This window comes from Misgurnus anguillicaudatus, chromosome 25 (genome assembly GCF_027580225.2).
Source record: "Misgurnus anguillicaudatus chromosome 25, ASM2758022v2, whole genome shotgun sequence".
Lineage (NCBI taxonomy): Eukaryota > Metazoa > Chordata > Actinopteri > Cypriniformes > Cobitidae > Misgurnus > Misgurnus anguillicaudatus.
Genome location: NC_073361.2, coordinates 17,512,961 through 17,526,902, shown reverse-complemented (window position 1 = coordinate 17,526,902; position 13,942 = coordinate 17,512,961). Strand labels below are relative to the sequence as shown.

The 13,942-nt window shown below is 35.2% G+C and overlaps 1 protein-coding gene across 1 annotated transcript in view; it reads right to left on the bottom strand.

Annotated features, from left to right (window-relative positions):
- The window catches only part of fbxo15 (F-box protein 15), a 50,053-nt gene extending 36,394 nt beyond the window's left edge, over window positions 1-13,659 (bottom strand). The window contains exons 1-8 of the mRNA XM_055182494.2: window positions 13,530-13,659; window positions 13,203-13,445; window positions 7,596-7,796; window positions 7,392-7,515; window positions 7,221-7,300; window positions 6,745-6,890; window positions 6,247-6,371; window positions 3,099-3,278 (exon numbers count right to left, since the gene is read on the bottom strand). Of these exons, the coding sequence (XP_055038469.2) occupies window positions 3,099-3,278; window positions 6,247-6,371; window positions 6,745-6,890; window positions 7,221-7,300; window positions 7,392-7,515; window positions 7,596-7,796; window positions 13,203-13,432 (1,086 nt within the window). The 5' untranslated portion in view covers window positions 13,433-13,445; window positions 13,530-13,659. The remainder of the gene's footprint in view (window positions 1-3,098; window positions 3,279-6,246; window positions 6,372-6,744; window positions 6,891-7,220; window positions 7,301-7,391; window positions 7,516-7,595; window positions 7,797-13,202; window positions 13,446-13,529) is intronic.
- Window positions 13,660-13,942: the final 283 nt, after the last annotated feature.

The following is a 13,942-nucleotide window of genomic DNA, read 5'->3' as shown; positions in this document are numbered from 1 at the left end:
CTTCAGATCTCAGTTAATGAACATTGATATGCTTCGATGTTTATGTTATACTCAAAGAAATTCATTTTACAAGTCTGCCATCTACTGGCAATGTAAAATGTTGTTGTTGCTTTGGGGTAAAGTAAGTCAGTCATCCAATGGGACTTCACTGTAATAAAAATAATTAAAGAGCGTACATCATGTTTATAACACATAAGTGAAAGTAGTTTTTAACCACCACTGCAGCACAAAAGAAAATGTATTTCCCCAAGTCTTTAATCTCACTAAAATTCTGATTTTTAAAAATGATTTAATGCAATTTATAATATAATTATTTATATATTAAATATAATATTTTTTATTAGAAATTAATAAATTAATACTATTTCAAATTTAGCTTTCACTTTAAAAAAGGATGTGTTCATTTTGTACACATTTTTGTGTTATGCTTTTAACATAATTTAAACACATTATGTGTCATTTTGTGTTAAAATAAAACATAAGTTGTGTTAAAGGTAACACAAAATGTGTTGTTCCAATAATAATAATATTAATCATAATAACAATTAGGGCTGGGTATTGGCAAGGGCCTCATGATACGATACATGTGCCATGATACAATGTATCGCGATACGATACAATACGTTGCGGTACATTGCAATACTTTTCCTTTTTTTAATAAAAAATGTATAAATAAAGAGCTGATTTTTTTCTTAAAGCAACACTAAAGACTTATGGCTCTTTGCTCCCCCTACAGGTTAGAAGCGTAAATGTTCATTACTGTCGTAAATACTGCAGCATAGTTGGCTCTGATTGGATAGTAGGTCTGCCGTAAAGCAAGTTTTTGTAGTTTTCACTCGAACTACAGGACCACTACCCGATGGTTGGAAACTTCTTTAGTGCGGTTTTGGCCGATAGAGGGCTGCAAAGCGAATGTGAAAGTGCCATTCACCCTGTTTTGAGTGGATGAACCACTGAAACTTTTTTGGAAACGTTATTTTAAGGTAAAAAAAACTCTTTGGTGTTGCTTTAAAGCCAAAGTGCATCCACACGTCGGCTTTGAAAGCTGCAGGCATTTAAATTTTTTTGCCATTTTCTCACACCCGCTAACTTCGTATATGACAGACAAATGGACAGCAACAACTACAGCAGCGGCGGAGGAGGTTGTTTGACGCAAACAGAGGGATTATAAAATTTGTTAAATATCGATAGATGGAAATATCGATACACTATCGTGGAAAAATGTATCACGATAGTTAGCTGTACGATATTTTTGCACAGCCCTAATAATAATAATAATAATAATAATAATAAAAGTGGTCGCAATTAATTTTTTGAGCTACATAAAAAAAGAAAAACAAACAAAACAAAAAACGTTTAAATGTAGCTTAAAAATTGATTGCAACCACTTACCTTAAAAAAATTTAGTAAATTGAAGGAATAATTTTTTCAGTGTAATAATAATAATAATAATAATAACAATAATAACACATCCAAACTAACACTGATTGTGTTGTTTTAACTGTTCTAAGAGTGTTTAAAAGCTTTTGACTCATTTTCATGTTAGTGTTACCAGATTTAGCTGTTTTTATGTCTTGTGAAGATCATTACAGGATGTCTTTTTATTACACTAAAAGGTGCCTCAGGTTTACCTTTAAAAAGCTGTGAAAACCACACAGTTGTTCATTTATAGCAGTACAATAAACCATGTTCAAAATATTGGGACAACATGGGGTACTAAACCTTCAGGCAAACCTCTAACACAGTTTGACTACAGTGACAGAAGTCATTTATTTCTCCCATGCAGCCTACAGACAGAATGAATGTGGACCAGAATAGTGACACGGGATATGTTAAAAAAGCCAGTTTTGAAGGTTACACTGACCTCTGAGGGAACAGTGTATAGGCAATCCTATTATATCACAAACCATTTTTTCTTAGTGTTTCTTGCCAGCTGCCATAACATCACCACCTCTGATGACTGACCTATAGGCGAGATATTATTCCAGTTCTGGAATTGTGTCATATCACAAATATGATTATATACAGTAACCATATTCAATTGTCTTGTGCTTTGTACCAGATTAAAAAAGCCGAGGCTTCAGAATAAAAGCATTGCAAAGTATACAGTGGGATTTTTAAAGTGTACTGAACATGCATAAGCTTTGTAAGTTACATTCAGCAATGTTTAATTATGGCAAAATATTGTTCACAAAGTCACACTCTGAAATTCCATTACATGTACATTAATGCCCTTGGTGTTATGATGTGATACATCTTCATTTCAAGCACTTCAGCAAAGATTTTATGGACTATTAAATTTGCATAAACCAATGCCGCAGAGATTTAAAGTGTAACTTGACGCTATGACAAAAGAACATAATCTACCTCTAGGGCAAAAAAAGAAATCTATTACCTATGAAAAATATAATACAATAATTCTGACATGTTCCTTGTTAAAAAACGTTAAGCTGGTACTGCGTGTCGTAGGCTCGACCATAACCATCCATTATGCAAATAATACTTGGAAGAAATAAGTATAATGCGTAGTAAATGTGTCGTTTCTGATGAAGATTTAAAGGTAAATCAAATAAAATGGATGCAATGAGTTTCATAACCCTTTGCTATTGGTGTTGACGTAATTACAAGACAAAAATGAATAATAAGTGCGATCAAAAAATCTATAATGAACAAACATTATGTTGATGTTAAACAAATGCACACATATACGTAAAGTATTCGATGAATGTATAAAATGTGCTGAGGGCATTCGGTCAATATCATTATCTCATTTTTGACAGAGGTGGCATTTAGTGGTTTTGCATCTGAGCTCCTCAATTATTACTTTATATTTGATTGGTGATACTTCACTAAAAGCTCAAAACAGAAAATGCTATTAAAATAATCAGGACATCACTTACTGTAGCTATAATAAGAAGCGTTTAATCCAGAATTATTATTTTATTCAAGCAGTCCTCTTTCTAAGACATAAGTAAAAATGTAATTTAAACACATGACACATGAGGGCTTTAATAATCTTTCCCAAAGTGCTTATTCACTTTGGAGATTGAAATGTAAATCACTAGATTAACCACAATATACTCATGCTTATGCTCCACCTTTCTTAGCCTGATCTCCACCTTCCCCTCTGAGTCCTGGTACAGGATTGTTACATTCATTCCATCAGCATCATATGATACCACATCTTGGTCTGCTTTTGTTATGACAACAGGGGCAGTGACACACCAAAAAGGCTGCTTAGCTTCATCCCATACAGTTAGATTCATCATGCAACAATCCTGGACACATCAAACATTGAAAATTAAAATTAAAACAAATAAAAGAGATGACAGATTCATCACTTAGAGAGGAAAGAAAGTCACTTTCTAGAAAAATAAAGGAGGAATGATGGCGTTCTCTGCCACCTTTACCTTTATTGTATGGAAAAAGATGCATTAAATAATTTAAATTAATGAATTATTTTAAGAGTTAATGTGACTGAGGCTATCAACCACTATTATTGTGTCTTTTGTGTTACACAGAAGAAAAACACTCATTTGGATTTGGGTGATTCTTGCGAAATTAGACTTATGAGGTATCATGAAACATTTTGATAAAAAAGTAAATGCAAAGTAAGAGCATCAAAATAAGAAGCATACAGTTACATATATCTCTTCATGTACTATTTTGCACATGATTTCAAATGATATCATACAAACCAATTTTGTTGTTTTTTCCACATTTAAGGGGAAAATTTTCATTACCTCAACGTGTCAATGACTGGATTTGGGTTATATGACATAGAAATATTTATAATTAAAAAATATAAAAATAAAAAGCTTCAGTGCATGATATACTATGAACATTTAAAATAAAGAAACATGTGGTATTTGGTGATCACTGGTAAATGTAGAAAAAATAATAAAGAATATAAATGTGTCCAAGAAACATTTTCTCATCCTCCGCAACAATTTGTAATCATTGTTTAAGCCCTCAAGAAACTAACATTTTCAAATAACAAATTGTTGGAAGGGACATAATTGATTGAGAAACTCAAGATGGCTACCAGGTAAGCAGTTCTTATTTTTTCTCTCCAGATAAAAGTTGAAATTTTGTTTGTCATAGTACCTAGACAACTTTTTAGTTCTCATTACCAAACATGAGTTTGTAAATGCATATATTTAATGTAATATCATGTTGCGGTAATTATATTTTTATAATGATTTTTTTTTATAATAATAATCTAAAAAATTTAAATAATTCTTTAGGACATATTTTTAAAATCCCCTAAAAATAATGGTTATAGTAAGTTCAGACCTTAATCTATGTGCATAAAAAAAAATTGTCTTCAATGGCTTTTTTAACTCTCTCGCTGCCATTGACGAGATTTTCCGTCTTTCCGCAATACCGCTATTATCCACCAGGTGGTGCACTTCCGCAACTTATACAACCCGGAAGTAGTACCTCACGTGAAATAGTGATGCAAAGTCCGATTCATTTTCGCAAACCAGCTCTTTTCGGACAGTTGGGCTCATTGAACCGATTCAAAAAGCCGATTCAACGGTTCCTGACGTCATCAAGAAATGACATTACTATACGCATTTATTGTATCAATGAAACATTCAAATAAAGTCGTTTGTGTCAACACATTAAAACATTTAAATAAAAAGTTGTTTTTGTGAAGGCATAGCTGATTTATTGCCTTGCATTCACAAGTTAGTAATGCTTGTGGTCACAGTTTAAGTCGCGGATCATAAATAATTAATAAATCGTAATTTTTTTCGACAAACCTACAACTTGAATAAGATTCCTAAAAAACACTGATGCACAATTACGGATGTGTGTAAGTATAAATAATAAATAAACTTGTGTGTTAAACTCATTGGTCTTCCTTAAACAACTACAATATGATTTGCATGCAAAATAAATCGTATCATAACTAAAGCTTTCTAATAAAACAAGCATATCAAGAAACTAATAAAACAAAAAACTTCGCGCATCAGGCTAGTTCAAATCCTCAGTGATTCACACGCAGTGTCAGCAACTCATCCGTCAGAATCGTTTGCAATCCTCGCCTCGGCAATCATCGACAAACTTCGTTCGGTTCTTTATGAGTCCGACGTGCTATTTCGGCTGTGCGTCCCATAGATATGTATAAAGGCTAGATGGCTTACCGGCGCTGAGAGCCAATGGGACCCGACGACGTCACACGGTGGCCATCTTGGGACAGGACCGCTCGTCCAGTTATAACATTAAAGTCTATTGTGCATGTAGTGCTGAAATAACTATATTTTGCTCAATTTTCAACCGATTTTCAAACGGCTTGGTGTGTCATAAACGTCAGGGATGCGGCTATTTAACTGCATACTTGTGAAAAATTATACATCGAAACATCGGCATCAGCACAAATCATAGCCACGTTAATAAGGTTTGTAATACACCAAACCGTTTGTAAATCCGTCAAGAATTCAGCAAGTTATGAGCATTTTAGTTGGCGTATGTCACTCACCTTCCGTCCACAGCAGCAGGGAGCAGCACTATGGCAGCACTGACCTAAGATGGCCGCCAAGTGACGACACAGCTGACTCCGCCTTGAGCCATCTAGCCTTTATACATATCTATGGTGCGTCCTGCGTCATCAACCCGGAACCTATGCCCAAAACTAAAGTTCGATTCAGTTCGATTTGCGAACCGGCTACTTCCTGAGAACCGGCTCAAAAGAACGATTCGTTCAAGAACTTAACATCACTAACGTGAAAGAGAATGAACTCCGTGTATGTTTTAAAGATCGCTCTGCATCTGATCTCTATCAAAAGTCCTTCACAAAAATTGAATTTTCTCAGCTTTTTGCTCAAAATTGGGTGTTTTTGAAGAAACCTACCCATGTTTGAGAGGTGATTACAAGAAAACTAATGAAGGTAGGATGAAACGGGTTTTTTTTTTTGAAAGCAGAGGGTCTGTTCTTTCATCTGATATATTGTTTGTTTATATATTTAAAGAAGAACATTTTCTGGAAGGCATTAAACTTTTGTGAAAATCATGAAAAATGCTGCCGCTGGCAGGCAACTTTTTTTAAAAACGCTGGCGGGGAAAGAGTTAAAAAATCTGATGCTGGACACCGTTTAAGTCTGGATTTCATGAGATTCACTCATTTGAAATAACATGAGGGTAAGTAAATAATAAAATAATTATGAAAGACCCCAGTTTTGTATTGTGAATCAAAAACTGACCATGATAAGTATATGGACCAAGAAAGTGATATTGTACCTTGATATTTCCACTCAGCACTTCCGTCCTCCAAGGCAATCTGACATCACTAACCAGATGAGCATTTAGGCATCCTTTACCTTCACTGATCACTTCTAGTGGAAGGTAGCCATTAGAAATCTGATCTGGAGATTACAATGAGAAAGTACAATTTTACCATATCAATGTATGAAAGATATTGTGAAAAGGCAAAAACATGGAGCACTGAGTTTGAGTATTACATTTATCAAACCAAAAATGCAAAATAAATAAAAAAGCACACTGCGCCAGATTAAAATACCCATGCAGGGAAAGTTAAAAAAAAAGAAGTAAAACAGGGTGAATTACTTTCCTGCAAGACGACATATATTTTTGAGTATCTAGCGCCATCTACTGTAGTTGCAGATCATTACAATATTAACTGAATGTGTAAAGTTCCCAACCGTAAACTGCTCACTTGATAGGGTATTAATTTAAAATAAAGATCATATCTCATTTTTATTCTTATCATTGATTCACCTCTCCTGCAGAACAGCTGGGATTCGCGCGCAGACATGATCACTCTCTCTGTATTATGCAGTTCTATGTAAGCAGTGTATCCATGGAGACCATACTCTGGATCCACATCATCAAACAATGCACTGACTTCAGCTGATGTACGTGGACTGACATGATGAAAAAGGAATTGAAAAAGATATTGAATGATGAGTGGGTGTCAATTTACCAGTTTGCCTGGGGCTGTTGGGACGGTAAAATAGATAAACTGTTTGCTAACAATCCAAAGCGAATCCGGTTTCTGTACACAGTATCCAACATCACCAGAAGATGGGGTTATAACACAACCAAACTATACTGATAGTGATGTATAATATACCTACAGAAGAACTTGCACATTTGAATTAAAAAGTGGGGAAACAACTAGAATTTAGACAATTTAAATACACACCAGATTTTTATCTGGATAGAAATATCAATCAATAAGTGTAAATAAATACCAAAGAGATGCTTGAAGACTTCTTTCCACAAGTCTGGAAGTGTGCAAATTCACAATGACAAAGGCTAATGCCCCTCCATCCTGGGAATGAAAAACCCAATAGCTGCATTAACCATTCAATATTAACAATAACAATAAAAAGTAAAATGTCAACCACAGAATCAACAAATACCTGCCAAAATCCCAAAGTTACACCCTGTCCAATGTATAGCAATTTGACAAGCTTATCTGAAAAACACAGCTCCTTATGTTCCCCCTTAAGTGTGATTTTGGACATTAATGATTTCCAGCCAGGCCTGAAAGGCACCAGATGAAAGGGATTAAATCAGTAATTCAAGCTGAAGTAATGGAGCACCATTATTGTCCTCTAGTATACCTGTAAGCAGCTGGACAGTGGAGTGGCACCGGCATCACTCCGTAAAGCTCAAGTGAGGTGAGCTGGTTGAATGGAGGCCAGTTCACAGCACCCCAAAACAGGAAAACAGCCGTACTGCTGAAGGAGATATGAAACTGCTCAAAGGTGCTTTGCCGTCCTCTCCCATCAGTCACTGCGATCTCCCATGTAACGCACAGACTCCTGCCAGACACATATGACACCAACTTCATCTGACACCTCTGCTCTCAGATCATTTAAGGGAAATGACTGGCTTTATTTTGAGAGAAGTGGGAAAAGCAAGATAAAAAGTCCAAATGTGATTTAAAATTAACATTTTATACTGCGAAAAAAACACACGTTCATTTTTTAGTAAATATATATGCACATCATCAATAAACGAAATAACAAGAAATGTGCAAAATTTTAAGACTTGTTTTTAGAGAATATTTAATTAAGTTTCTTTTCATGCCTCATTAGAAGCTGGGCTTGTCATTTTATAATAAACCCTAATCTTTGTAAATTAATGCTTAACAAGAACTGCAATTTGCCAAAGGGGTAAAAAATAATATATAAAGTGTATTTATAAATACTATTAGATTTTCCACTGGAAAACAAGTATGGTTATTTTTCTTACAAAATTGCATTGATTGCCCTCAGAAGGCTGTTTTTAATCCCCTAGAGTCGTTTGTAAATTACTTTGAAGGATGGATGCACTTTTTGGGGGTTTGAAGTCAGTAGCACCATTTAAAAAAAAATGCACTTACATTTTTAAGTTTAATCAACTTGAATTATTCCAACCTTCTTGACTTGTGAGGAGCTGCTATAAATTGTAAAATAAAGTTGAATTAGTGTAAGTTATTTCAACTTATTTTTTTTATAATTTATAGCAACTCCTCACTGTTCAATAAAGCTGAAATTAATTGTAATTTCAAGTTGATTAAACTTAAAGGAATATTCCATTTTCTTAAAAGAAAAATCCAGATAATTTACTCACCACCATGTCATCCAAAATGTTGATGTCTTTCTTTGTTCAGTCGAGAAGAAATTATGTTTTTTGAGGAAAACATTGCATGATTTTTCTAATTTTAATGGACTTTAATAGACACTAACAATTAACAATTAACTCAACACGCAACAGTTTTTTTCAACGGAGTTTCAAAGGACTATAAACGATCCCAAACGAGGCATAAGTGTCTTATCTAGCAAAACGATTGTCATTTTTGACAATAAAAATAACAAATATACACTTTTAAGGCATAACTTCTCGTCTAGATCCGGTCCAGCGCGACCTAACGTAAAAGCGTAGTGACGTAGGGAGGTCACGTGTTACATATATAAAATGCACATTTGCGGACCATTGTAAACAATACAGTGACACAAAGACATTAATTAGTATCAGTTGACATACAACAACGTAGAAACGGTCCTCTTTCAACACACTTGTAAACACTGGGGCGGAGTTTCGCATTCGTCCTCTGTGACCTCTTGACGTCATGACGTATTGCGTGGGGTCACGCTGGCGCATCACGACCGGATCTAGACGAGAAGATGTGCTTTAAAAGTGTATATTTGTTACTTTTCTTGTCAAAAATGACAATCGTTTTGCTAGATAAGACCCTTATGCCTCGTTTGGGATTGTTTATAGTCCTTTGAAACTCGGTTGAAAAAAACTGTTACGTGTTGAGTTAGGTGTTAATTGTTGTTGTCTATTAAAGTCCATTAAAATGAGAAAAATCCTGCAATGTTTTCCTCAAAAAACATAATTTCTTCTCGACTGAACAAAGAAAGACATCATCATTTTGGATGACATGGTGGTGAGTAAATTATCTGGGCCCGGTTCCCCGATAACGTTCACTCTTAGCGCGCTAAGAAGACTCAAAAAGATATATCTTACCAAAGTTGTTTATGTTCCTAAGTGTGTTCCCCGAAGTGTCTCTTAGGAAGCTTCTTAACACGCTGCCTCTAAGTTCAACGTAACAATGGCGCTGTCCCAAGTGAAGGTGCTGAATTATTTGCGATCGATTGCTCAGGGATCGATTTTCCACTTCACGCGAAAGTGCATTACGGCATTAAGAAAGACAACACGCTCTATACAAATGGAACATTACTCAAATTATTCCAGTAACATTTATTTTAACATAGTTTAAGTTATCCGTAAAATATAGACTATTAATTAAATTATCAAATTGTCAGTAATACGGGTAGATGAACCTCGCTAATCATCCACCCTCCTTATCCCGTTGTGCCACTTGTGCCGCTTCTTGACATGGGTTTAACGACTTAAAAAATTATATAATACACTTTTATACTAATGGTAAGGTACTTAACAATCAGAATTACTTGGCAAGCAGCTGTACTTCTGTTTAATGCGGTATTGCTTGCCATTAATGTTTTCAATAAAAAACAACCTATCTACAATAAACAGAGAGTTAGATATATCTCTTATATAATGTTATATAATGTCTGAGAAGATCTAGCAGCTCCATAATGAGTTGTCTTGGGAGGCGAAATTTTTTATTTAGCCACGTCAGGCAAATTGTCAAAATGTTTTAAGTGTTACAGAGTAAAAAAAATTGCCTTGGACTAAACGGTTACGGGGTTACCGGTGTTGTGTGGAAGTCTGTTCCCCCTATGATTCCCTTTAGTGTTTTTATAGCGTTTTTATCACATTATACGTTTATTCTTTATATACATTGAAAGTTTAATGGCTACTGAGATGTGTGTGTGTGCATTTATGTAATGTATCTTGATTGTTCTTTATTGTAAATTATTTTTACAGTATTACAGTATGAATCATATTATATGTATAATATATATTTATTATGTATGGAAACATAACAGTTTTAAAACAAACAGTAGAGAAAAAAGGAAAAAAGACAGGTTAAAAGATATAAAACTGTCAAATAAGAAATATTTAATAAATTTTATAATAGAATACATGATATTATTGCTTTTTAGTATAACAAATTCAAATATTTAATCTTTCTAAATAAATTATAAATGTAAACGCTATAAACATAGAGGGAACAGACTTTGATGGGGAACAAACTTTAACACCGGCGCCGTCTTTGATTCATTCTGATACCAAATAAAGTCAACTGCATAAATAGCCCTGTATCCATTGCAAACATATTTTATTATAAGTCTTAAAATGTCCATAACATAAAATCATTGTCAGCATACCATAGTTTGACTTGTACTGCACTTTGCTGATTTCTAAAGACTGCGGCGATAGCGTTTTGCGCTCAAACAACGCTAAGAAAGAGCTTACGAATGGTCCAGACCAACCTTACGAAAGTGTGACTTACAGAAGATATACTTAGCGTACAAACGTTTTGGGAATCGTGCCATAGAGTTAAGAGAGAGGTTAAGGAATAGGTTAAGAACTACTTAGGGAACGTTTTGGGGAACCGGGCCCTGGATTTTTCTTTTAAGTCAAGCGCGAGTGATTTCAATGTTAAGTGAATGTAAAGATGCGTTGACGTGGGTCTGGAGGTTTCGTGGCAAATTGTTTAACTCGCGCCATTCGCGCGGCGCAGTAGACATGATTCCGTCTAGTTCGCGCAAATTGAAAAATTTGCCGCGAGACCTCCAGACGCACGTCAACGCATCTTTACATTGAGTAAAAGATTAAAATAATAAAAAATAACCATTTGAAAAAAAGACTTTTGACACCAAATGTACCTGCAGTTATATAATCACCCATATCACCTGGCGGAAACTTTGGCGGAAAAACGCGGTGCGTTAACCAATCAGGGGCTTGCTCTAGTAGTGACGTGATTACAGGAAGCGAGTCACAAAAGCCCCTCCCATGACACAAATTTCCGCGTGAATGTCTCAATGACTAGAATTTCACACAGGCTTTCATGCGTGAATGAAGCGAGTTAACTCAAAATGTTCAAGCGGCAAACTAGACGCGGTACACGCAAATTTGTTGCCTCAAACGCGGCTGGTGTGAACCCACGGTTAGTTTTCATATCTCGGATGGCTTGAAAGTGAGTCAACCATTGGGTAATTTTCTAAACTATCCCATTACATACTGATTGCAATCAGACTTTCAACCAATATTTTTGTAGATAATCACAAATTTCACTTTTAAAGGGGTCATAGCATGAAAATCTGACTTTTTACATGTTTAAGTGTTATAATTGGGTCCCCAGTGCTTCTATCAACCTAGAAAATGTAACTTCATTTTGGTAAGCCATTTTTTGCAAGCATGTGAAAAATTTGGTTGTTCAGATTTCGTCTGTTTTGTGAGGTGTAGCAAGTCCAATTACTATAATACCACCCCTTAATCTGCACTATCCAACCATGGCAATGCCATTTAGTGCAGAGAGAAAAAATAATTGACAGCACAATTGAGTTTCAATTGCAGCAAACTACCATCATTGCGATAAGTGTTTGCATTTCAACAGCTCATTTGCATTTTAAACATGTTGAATACATTTTTGCTCGAAAATACAAAATGGGAATTTTAACATGCTTGATAAATTATCCGTGAGGTACTTGAGTTAAAACTTCACATACGCACTCTGGGGACACCAAAGATTTATTTTACATATTTAAAAAAAATCTCATAATATGACCCCTTTAACACAACGATTTTATGATTTTTTCCTTTGTTTTTTGCATACATGTAAGTAGTAATGAATGAGCTCAGGTTATTACCATTGCTCTGCATTAGGATTGGGAATGTGTCAATGAAACATATAATATAAAGAATGATATATAACAAAATACAAGCACAATACAAGTCCCAGAAAGATTAATGGCTGTTTTTTGTGTTTGCAATTCAGTGGAGATGATTATTACCCAAGTAAATCTCATCCACTGGTGTCTCTGTAACTGAGGTATCTATGGGGATTTGTCTGGGCAAGAAGTAGGGGCCAAGCAATTTATTTCTACAATTCACCCAGCCTTCTGAGGGGACCACAATTATTTCCATTCTCTCTGTACGGCACACACTCTTCGAGTCGAAAAATTGAGTGGCCCGGCAGCTCTAATCAGAGGTTAAGACAACAGCACGTCGTGGCCTGCAGAGCATCAAGCGTGTTTCTGTATCTCATCGCCCAAGAGCACAGAGCAAATCTGAGACGTTGGCTCTCACACTCACCTTTAATAAGCCAAGACACTGCAGGAGGGAACAACACACACTGACATGTATTTGGTTGGGAATATGACATGTTTCACAGATCAGACACATCATTACAAAGGAGGTTATTTTGACTATCAAATCTAGTTATGTTTATTTAAATACAGAAATGGGGCTGAAAGACAACAATTAAAACAAAGAACCAGACCTACACCTCTCCTGACTTACTGCATGTGCTAGCATGGCAAACAAATACTCTGGTCTAGTTAACAAACAGCACAAAAAACAGGGCACGTCAAATTTGAACATCATCAATTTTGTCATACATTTAGTTCTATTTAGCAGTACATAACTTGTGGCCAATATCTGTGTGACAGGCTTTATTTTATTGATTGTATCATGTGCACCTGCTGAAACCATCCAGGTGTGCACAAGGTGTTTATTAGCTTGCTTGCCAAACTAAAGCCTAAAAACACCAATTATTACCAGAAAGTAGGAGAAAGTGATAATCTAACCTCAGGACTTCCTCTGTGTAACTCGGCATGCCTGAATAAGGATCAACGCGTTTAAGCCTTTTTCTCCACTTGTTCATATTAAGGCCTGAAACTTCTTTGAAGAACATGTTTCTCCAGTATCCTTTGGGCTTTTCCTGAATGCTAACTGTGTTTGGACCATGTATCATCCCGGTTTTCTGGTTGACTTTCTTATTTCTGGTGCATGCACGGAGGTAAAACTGATACCACATGGCACTACAGGGACTTTAGAAGGAATAGACAAAATTGTTAAGACTTGTTTTGTGAGAAGCAGAAAAATAAAAAAGAGTTTAAAGCAAACACACTCACTTGCTGTTGGACACTTCATTGAAGTGTTTGTTGACTAAACTAATGCAGAAGAGAGAACCAGCATCCAAAAATGAAATAATCTTGAGAACGATCTCTGGCGCTAAACTGAATGAAGTCAGATAAAGACATTTGGTAACACTTTACAATAAGGTTCATTAGTTAACATTGGTTAATGTATTAACTAACACGAACAAACCATGAGTAATACATTTGTAACAGTCTTTATTAATCTTTGTTAAGGTTAGTTAATGGAAATAAAGCTGTTCATTGTTTGTTCATGTTAGTTCACAGTGCATTAACTAACGTTAACAAGATTTTAATAAAGTATTAGTTAATTATTGAAATTAACATTAACAAAGATTATAAGTGCAGATCATTATTAGTTCATGTTAACTAATGTAGTTACTAATGTT